We start from the raw sequence: 9,675 nt of genomic DNA, 5'->3' as shown, positions 1-9,675 counted from the left end.
ATCGACTACAGCCATAATTATTCAGAGCTAAATTTGCATAGGCCTATGTCCCCAAACGACCTGTAACGGTAGTGTATGCCTATAGTGCAGTGAATGTGATCACGATTGTAGGTGTTTAGGCCTATCTGACACACGTGATAACTGATATAACAGATAAAGATAAATCAACTATAAAACTAGCAATGGATCTAACCTTGAGGGTTCAAGCTCCTTATAAAAAATACTAGATTCTAGCTCTGCCGTTCTTGGAAAGTAACTATCCATGACGTGAATTACTGTAGGCCTATATAGCTTATTACTTTTTGAAAGCCGTGATTATGAGCGTTAATCGTACAATCCTATAGTATATTTGAAATTGTAATTGCTATAATCGTTGGATTATGCTAAAAAATTACATAATTTCACGCACAATCAAGAGTGATTTTTTTAAAAAAGATATTGCGTCTAAGGTACGTAACTGAGATATTTAGTTTTCTGATTTGGTTTTACTCAGTTCATTGCAATTTGTAGCGTGGTCTCAATCCAGAAACATGAACACTGTTACCAACAGTAACGGCTGTATTTTTTTTATTAGTACAGCATTACTAATTAATAATAATATTTCTATTAATCGGTATGAAATTAATACTTATACTATTTGTTTTTTACTGAAAAATCCTACCACCACAGGTTTTTTTTTTAAATATAATCTACATTAGAAACCAATCCTTACTGGTATTTCTACAATATTGAGTTGAAACTTTATTTCAACATTACAATGCTTTATCTGGTAAATGGTAGACAGAATAGTGTATGTACCTTATATCTGGACAGAATCTGAGACCACGGCTTTGAAGATGCAGATTATCTCTACCAACCAGTCTGTATGTACCTTATATCTGGACAGAATCTGAGACCACAGCTTTGAAGTTGCAGATTATCTCTACTACTACTACCAACCAGTCACTTTGACTTTGTAAATGCAAATCAATGCTAATAATATTGATGATGTTCTATTACTGCATTATATTTGTTTTAGTATTTAGTACAGAGTAGAGAATTTACATTAACAATTTAAACCCATGGCACAGTACTTTTGCATGACACTCTTACATATTAAACAATTTGCTTTATACTTTAGGACTTTAGAATCTTTTAGTAATACCGGTTCAGAAATATTTTTTGCAATGAACTTTCTTTAAGAGATTCAGTGATTAGATTTTCTGTTTGAAAAAAGAAACACTATTTTTCAGCTGAAATCAACAGTAAAATAGTTTATTTTAAATTATGTTTCATAGAATTGTGAACTTTATAAATAAAACCATGAACATAGAGATATGATAATGAATTTATTTCCATTGCAGTCATACAGAAATAAACCGTGTCCTCTGGCAATTGAAATAAATGATAACTGATTATCGGTTGGATTTGGCGACTCTCTCCAACTCGTCTTTTTTCTTGATAGCATGGGAATTAGATGAACCCTGAAAGTGAATGAAATAAATTACAATTGTAAAAAGAAACTTTTTTAACAGAAGTAAAATTAATACCAAAAGAAGATAACCTTACCACAAGCCATCCTTTACTTTTTGTATTTTAAGCTTTTAACAATATATTAAAGTAAGAGCAGTTCACTTGAATGTCAATATTTAGTTTACTTCCTGTAGTTTTCCCTATTTTTTAAGAATTCTTGTTTTGTAACACCACTCCCAGAACAGCATTTTATATCATGCGGAATCCCACTTGGCAGTTAAACAGTAGCAGTCATGTTACGTTATTAACTAACCTTTGCAGCATTAATAAGTTCATCAGCTAAACATTCAGCAATAGTCTTGATATTTCTGAATGATGCCTCTCTAGCTCCAGTGCACAGCAGCCAAATAGCCTGGTTAACACGTCTCAGTGGGGACACATCAACAGCTTGACGACGCACAGTACCAGCACGACCAATACGGGTAGAGTCTTCACGAGGTCCACTGTTAATAATGGCATTTACAAGGATCTGCAGTGGATTCTGAAATTAATAAAAACTGTAATTTAAAATAAAACTACCTACTCACAAAAAAGAGGAGTAAAATACATTCTCTAAAAACATTCCTAATCCATTGTTTCTGTTTCTTAAAACACAGGCAACCTAAATATTCTTATTTTAAATGCCTCAAAAAAAAAAAATAATGGACGGCACATACCTCTCCAGTCAGCAAAAAGATGATTTCAAAACTGTGTTTGACAATTCTCACAGCCATCAACTTTTTGCCATTGTTACGTCCATGCATCATAAGACTGCATGCCAAACGTTCCACAATTGGACACATTGCTTTGCGAAAACGTTTAACTTGGTAACGTCCAGCAGAGTGGGGTAGATACTTGGCATACTTCTCTTTCACAGCAATGTAATCCTACAAAGAAAAAAAAAGGTAAATCTAAATTAATCATATAATAGTAATTATGAAAAATCAAGGTTATGCACTTGGATTTGTTAAATGTCAGATGATTTTTCCTATTTAGAAAGATCTTAACATTTCTAAAAGATTTATGAATTAAATCATGATATTCAAGTACTAATTAACCAAACTGGAAAAATAAAGACAGCAAAAAGATATAATTTGAAAAAAAATTTTTTATATATATTCATATTTATATTTGTTACAAAGTGTATGTAGATAATACCACATAGGTTTGTGATTGTGGCAGCATTGTTATTAATTTTCTCCTGGTGCAAATGACACAGGGGAAGATTTCTGATGTACTTGTAACCTGTGATATTTACTATATATCTTGACAAACCACTTACAGTCAAACTGATATCGCTGACTTGCACATCATCTGTTGACCATTTCCCAAAGAGCTTCACTTCTGGCAACTCTGCTACAGCTACTGCAGAGCCTGTGACAGCTGCAGTTTCATCAGCAGCCCAGTTTTCTTCTGCCATTGTTTATCTTATCACCTAAAATAAAAAGATTTAATAAATCATCTAGATCAGTTGGAAGATAATTTAAAAACTAATTATTGCCATCAGCACTAATATTTAACAAAGCACTAAAAAACATGTCTCAACTTAATGTTCATCTTTCCTTTCTACACTCCCTTGCAATGAGCATACAATTTAGAGAGATAAAGAAAGGAGGAATACAAGTATGTGTAAGATTTAAGGCGACTTAGAAATCTAGATCTTTGTAGTGCTCAGTTCGATGGCACCCGAAAACATCTGATGTTTATGTCAGTGGAATAGTAATAATGCTACTAAAATTGTCAAATGTTTACAAGTTTTAATATTTATATTCATGCATAGGCCTATGTACATTTATTTATTTCTTATTTGGCCAAGACCCGAGATAAAAAAAAACCTGCAGATTGTTAAAATGTAGAGAAATTTTCTTTGGGGTCACAGTGAGTTCAAGAAAGCCCTATTTACTCCAGTTGTTAGTATCTCCCCTCCCCATGAAATAATTGTAGTTGACCCACACGCATTTGACATTGTTGGCAAAGTATTTTTTTTAAATCTATGTTTCTCACAAATTCAGTACCACTGGTCCGTGAAATAGTCTGCTAGAGCGGTTATCATTAACATAGGCAGAGTTTCTTCCAGACATCTCTTCTCAGAAAATATATACTTTTAACAGTGCCCCCCCCCCCCCCCCGAGAAAAAAGTCTGGAAGAAACACTGAACATAAGTGATAATATTAAACAAGACTGTACTCGCGCGCGATCCTAGTCCTTTAATAAAGTTTACATAGTTACATCTCTAGACTACACTGCGAGTTCAGATTAGCAAAAAAAAAAAATTATGTGTAGCCTAAACTAAATTTTAAACCAATCCTAAAAAAAAAAAAATTATGTCACGCCAATGTTGGGTAACCCTAAGCTAGCATAGCACATTAGCAGATGTACCTTGAAAGCTTGAGTGACGGGCGGAAAACAGATCGACGGTAAAGAGGTACGACGAGACTAGTTTTGTACGCCAAAACTAGGTCACGGGATGTGGCGAGACTGGCGATTGGATAGGCTTATACCCGGTTCAATCTCGCGACACCCTGAAGGGAAAAAAATATCGGGAACAAGATTTCCCGGTTTTTAAAAGATATTTCCCGGCTATTCATCAGAATTCCCAGCCGGGAACTTACATTTTGAAATTCCTGTTTTTTCCCCGGCTGCGTGGGAACCCTGATTTAACCTATTTATAAAAGCTTTGGTTGTTTTTTTTTGTCTAATCCAGGACCTAGTGCTTTAGTCGGGGGACGTGACTCATCTCCAAAGTCATAACTCGAAACTTGAAATATTTAAAATTCTTACAGATGGAGAAAACAAAATTTTATCTGGATGTATTTAGAAATGGACATGCGTACAGCAGATAAGAAGACTAGAGGGATGATTATAGATACCAGTGTCCGGTAATGGAATCATCTTTAAAATAGGGGTGTTGGGTTGTTAGTAGTATTGTAATCTCGACTAATTTTATGGATAGAAATTAGGGTTAGGCGTATGGTTGGACCAGGGTTGGGGTTAGGGACAGGGTTAGCATTGACATTAGCCAGCCATGTGTGTATTTAGTTAACTACCAGTAACCTAACACCCCTTTTTTAAAGAAGATTCCATTATCAGACACTGGTGTTAACATTCTCCCCTTTATAGAACTGGGCTTAATCAGCAACAAGACAGTTTATTTGAAGCAACAATTTAACGAAGTGACTACGCTGAAGATTTTTCTCCCCAACGTCTCCGCTTAGTCGGCAAAAGATAGCTCTGCGCATGCGCAGTGACCTATGGCTAGAATAAGGGTTAGGATTAGGGCTAGTGTTACTGTATAGTGTATTGGGGATAGGATTAGGGTTGGTGTTCTGTTAAGCGTTTAGGGTTCTGCTGTTGTAAAAACACGCATGCGCAGTACCATCAAAAACATCGCCGCAATGGCAAGTCGTAGTTTCTCTCCATTGCGCATGCGTATCTTTTTCGGGCTAGCATCTGCCTTAATTTAATTAGGCCAAAACTTAAAACTATTCATTCAAACTAGAGAAAAACTATTTTCTTTCAACGTTAGGCCTACTAAATTTAGAAAGCATAATTTATAGTCGATCTCCTTACCAAAACCGGAAGACAGAACCTGACCCTGAAACGTCATGCTCTTTTAGTTTTCGCATTTTAAGTGTTTTTGGGGGGTCCTATATACAAAAAACGAAAAAACTGCTAATCTAGCAATATCTCATCACTATTTTAATGCGAAATGCTAAGGAAATGGATACTATGGCTTAAATGCCAGTAACATTTGCGAGATATGTAGTAATAATTAATACAAGCATTTCTTATGGAGCACTCTCATTAGGAACTGAACTGCAACGAAAAACGACCGACCTCCGGGCATCAGCGCTCGACAGCTCCTAGATATTTATATATTTGAGATATTTACCATGATTAATTACAATGATGCTGCTTCCCTTCTTCCTAAATCCAATTCCCCATAGAAATACCATGCCGCTGCTATTTTTAGCAACGTTACGCCATTGTTACGCTAGTTGTCAGATAGAAACAACTAATTTTTGTTTTTTGCGGAATGCACTGTTAAGTCTAGTATTTTAATTATAATTCAGTTTTAGCATGTGCAGAAATTGTGGGCATTATTATTGTATTAAAGTATTAGTAATTTTATAAGTATGTTGATTTTTTTTCTTCACTGCAAGCCAAGTAGGCCGACTGCACTGTTAGTTTCATTGAACATAATTCGTGACCGGTCATTAACCTTGTTAATATTAATACTTCGTGGCCTACCCGACTGTATAATTTATATGAAATTATATGTAGTTTTTAATTAGGCCTTAGTATTGTATTTTAAACAATGCTCATTCCGAGCCTTTTTGTGCTAGATCTAATTAGGCCTACTGGCTTTTTTTTTAATTTTAGACTTGGTCAACCTCGTTAATGCTGTTGTGTCAGTTAAAAATATAGGTATTGTGTGTAAAATTTACGCAGTTACTCAGTTACTACGTAGAATGATATCAATAAAAGAAGTAGTAATTATTTCCTTTTAGTTTTAGCAATCTTTTGATACAAAATGTCTAATATTTTATTTTCCAATATATCGTGGTGTGTGGCAGAGTAAACAGAACGGTGCGGTAGGTGACCTAGAATCTCCGAGTTCGAATCCGACGTAAATCAGTTGTGCTTTATTTTATTGTTTCACATGGGAAATGCCACGAGCGGATTTATTTTCTTTCTTTTTCAAAAAAAAATTTTTTTGAACGAAATAATATTTTATAAAATAATTATTCAAAATTTTCCAAACATCGTCGCTCGCATCGCTCGCGAGATCGACTGCTTACATTTTCTTGTCTGCGGGAGAAAAATGTTGATACGGTCGAGGGTTCACCGTGAGTTCAGCAGGCCTACCATACATACGTCACAGCATTAACTATTGCTGGTAGAGATCGTCGGTGGGCAATCCCACCCCTCCCCTCATAAACCAAGCAAATTGTAAATCAACTTAGGGTCATTTTAAGTTCACGCAAGCTTACAGGACTGTAGATTTACTACGCATAGCTGGTATAAAAAAAAAAAAAAAAAAAAAAAAACTTCGCCTAACCTAATGCTACTACAGAAGAGAATATTAATTATAGAGTATTTAATTTTAAAGTTAAAAAAAGTTTATTTATCATCTTACCTAATAATACTGTATTGTCGTTACAGTTAGAAGGACTAGATCTAGATTTCTGTCAGATCTATTTTTAGTTTTGGATATTAATTTTATTGTCATCTTCATGGGTATTGATTGTTCAATTCATCATGGAATGCCTAATGTCTTAAATTGTACATTGTACATAGAATTTATAATAAATATGTCTGATATTTCCTTAATAAACATAATGACTATAAAGTTTTATTTCTAACAAAATGTTTTGGTTTTTTTTGGTAACTAAAATACCCAATGTTGTCGTAATTGCTATGACATCATGCTACGAATGGAAAACACAAACCAACGTAACTTTTTGATATCTTTTGATGGCGAAAAAGAGTTTCGCATTTTAAGATGTTAATAGGTCATTTTGTTTTTGTTTGTTTTCTCGGCCCCTAATTAAGCTAGACCATTAAATTTGATCTCAAATTAACCAGTAAGTGATATGGTTTGTAATGATATATGATAAGTGACAGAAAATTTTAATTAAAAAATTGTAATAAGACAACCTAATAATTTATACAAGTGTACATCAATAAAACATTAGCAGCTCAAATGTAATTGTAGAAAGCTTAATAATTTGAACATCATAACGTTTCATTAAAATGATTAAATGAAGCACGTCAGTTACTGTTGGTGAAAATACATTTTCAAGCCAGGCCCCTCTCTCACTGGTGTCAATGATTTCTAAGCGGCACAGTTTCTAAGTATTATCGTAAACTGTGAATATGTATTTATAAGATCAATGCTGAGAAGGAAACTCATTTGTTTTTACTGAAATGGTTGTGTATTTCAAAGAATGCCATTTAATAACAACAATTGTTTCTCTACATGATAAATATCGTCTTTACCTTCGCGATCACGGCTCAAAAAGGAAACACACGTGGGGTTCTATTTCCTATTTTGCAAGGGGTCCCGTTTTACCGAATATAACGACTCAACGAAAATCACCGCAAAGTGTATGAATGCAGCAAGGCCTAGGCCTAGTCCATTTATTTAAAAACATTGGGTTCTAGAGTCTTGACTAGGCCCAAAAAAAATATTTTTTTAATGGCCACAGTACAACACGCTGCATGCATTAAAACACAAATGAATGTGTCGTGTCTAATCAGAGGCGTAGCGACCCTTGCCGGCGCCCGGGGCGAACTTTCAGTTTGGCGCCCCCATATATATATATATATATATATATATATATATATATATATATATATATATATATATATATATATATATATATATATACTATGCGTGTGTGTTTGTGTGTGCGACAGTCTGGGAAAAAAAATTAACAATTACGCTGATTGTCGTTCCCTAAAACTTCAATGGACGCCAATCAAATTCCCCTTAAGATGCCGAAACGAATAAAAAGTAGAAAAAAAATCAAAAGAGATTAGAATAGTGGGCTCCATCGAACCCGTGAGGTTCGGTAATTCAGTCTCAGGGCTTCCGCGGAGCTCAAGACACACACCCGACTCATAGGATTCACGATCGGATTTTGTCATTGTGGACGATACAACTATTAAGAAGGGTTCGGTGATTGCGCATATGAAACTGGTCGGGTTCGATACTCCAAAAAGTTAAGAACCACTGCTTTAGAGTGTATTTTGTAGAAGGTGCAAGCCTTATTTGGTCTACTTTTGGTCGTGTCTTTAGAACAATTTTGATATTAGTAGGCTAATATTGCAATTTTGAATTATCAGTTAGGTTGAACAAAGTAATAATCAGTACAATATACTAATTTTCTTCTCTCTTAAAATTTTGGCAAAGAGTGTCGCTTCCCATCCACCCGCTCCAACAGTCTGCTATTTTACTGATCGGATAGCGATACAAGAATCCGTTATATTTATTTCTCTTTAATGCAGTGATCCAGGCAAGATGTAATGCAATCAAGTAAAAGTATCTGATCTATCACGATCAAGTTGAGAGAATCGTTGAGAGTCGCGTTATTACTTAGCAAAACTGGGTAGTGAAATCGTACATTAAGTGTTAGCAACCGATCTAGTACAAATCCTGCGATTTTAGTTAGTGAAAAAGCGTCCCACCATCTTGGACAAAAATGGTAGAGCGGATTTTAAACGTCACTCTTTATTATGTTACACAATCGTAAAATACGCTTTAGTTAAATGGGTTTCTTTTCTGAGTGATATCGGTTATTTATTCCTTAATCCGTTGTGAATTTTTCCGATTTTAGTCTTCGAAAAAGCGCCCCCCCATCTAGGAAAGCTGGAAAGCGGTTTTTCCGGTCATCGTTTCTTAAAGATATACGTTTTACAGTTACACAATCAAGGTAGAAAGCAGTTAAATCAGTATGCAAAGGCTCTCAGCCGTTAAATTTCTTTACTTTGACTGTTTATAATTAAAAAATGCAGCTTTTGGCGCCCCCCTAGGGTCGGCGCCCGGGGCGGCCGCCCTCCCCGCCCTCCCCTGGCTACGCCTCTGTGTCTAATAAGAAAACTTTTATGGCATTTTTACACTCCACACTTGTACCCAATGGGATAATTGTTAATACTAGGGCAGTACAGTAAGTACATCAAGATACGAATTAAGATAATCGAAAATAATGGGGAGGGGCTGACTAAAATTTCCCAGGGGACGCAGACACAGGTTGAAGTATTAGTATATATTATATATATAAATTCTATTTATTCTGAGTTGGGGCGGTAAACGTGCTTTCGCCCCCCCCCCCCCCCATCTTTTTAACACACACAAACAAACACAAACACATACAGAGCCCTGCCTGAAAGAAACTCTGGTTCATAAACATTGCCTGAATGCCATTCAGTTCGTAGTAACAAGTACAATGATGTAATTATTAATGAAAAATATTGTAGACAAAGATTATAAAGTGTTTTTACCTTGGACATCAACCAGCTTCTGCTTATGTGAGATGCTGGCGGTTCATTCACTAATATTACTCAGTGCTACTCTTTATAAGTGTACTGGAATACACTGAACTTTCCTCGCAATATGCAGAGGCGTAGCGACCCTTCCCAGCGCCCGGGGACAAATTTTTGATTTGCACCCCCTCTCAA

General features: G+C 35.3%; 1 protein-coding gene across 1 annotated transcript; it reads right to left on the bottom strand.

The window, feature by feature from the left end:
• Positions 1-1,315: 1,315 nt before the first annotated feature.
• On the bottom strand, positions 1,316-7,592 carry LOC131932096 (small ribosomal subunit protein uS7). Its single transcript, XM_059288980.1, has 5 exons — positions 7,495-7,592; positions 2,774-2,926; positions 2,169-2,378; positions 1,766-1,993; positions 1,316-1,463 (listed from the first exon to the last, which is right to left on the bottom strand). Exons 2-5 carry the CDS (start codon positions 2,909-2,911, stop codon positions 1,395-1,397), a joined length of 645 nt encoding a protein of 214 aa, XP_059144963.1. The 5' UTR covers positions 2,912-2,926; positions 7,495-7,592; the 3' UTR covers positions 1,316-1,394.
• Positions 7,593-9,675: the final 2,083 nt, after the last annotated feature.

The sequence above is a fragment of the Physella acuta genome, unplaced genomic scaffold (assembly GCF_028476545.2).
Source record: "Physella acuta isolate Inbredline_101_S28 unplaced genomic scaffold, ASM2847654v3 ptg002087l, whole genome shotgun sequence".
Lineage (NCBI taxonomy): Eukaryota > Metazoa > Mollusca > Gastropoda > Physidae > Physella > Physella acuta.
This window is presented reverse-complemented; position numbering and strand designations above follow the sequence as displayed.

Excerpts from the sequence above, each read along its gene's own strand:
- LOC131932096 (XM_059288980.1), bottom strand. The coding sequence starts at position 2,911 with ATGGCAGAAGAAAACTGGGCTGCTGATGAAACTGCAGCTGTCACAGGC. Across the intron at positions 1,994-2,168 it reads TCTTTTTGCTGACTGGAGAG|AATCCACTGCAGATCCTTGT; the intron begins GTATGTGCCGTC and ends TATTAATTTCAG. Across the intron at positions 1,464-1,765 it reads AACTTATTAATGCTGCAAAG|GGTTCATCTAATTCCCATGC; the intron begins GTTAGTTAATAA and ends ATTCACTTTCAG.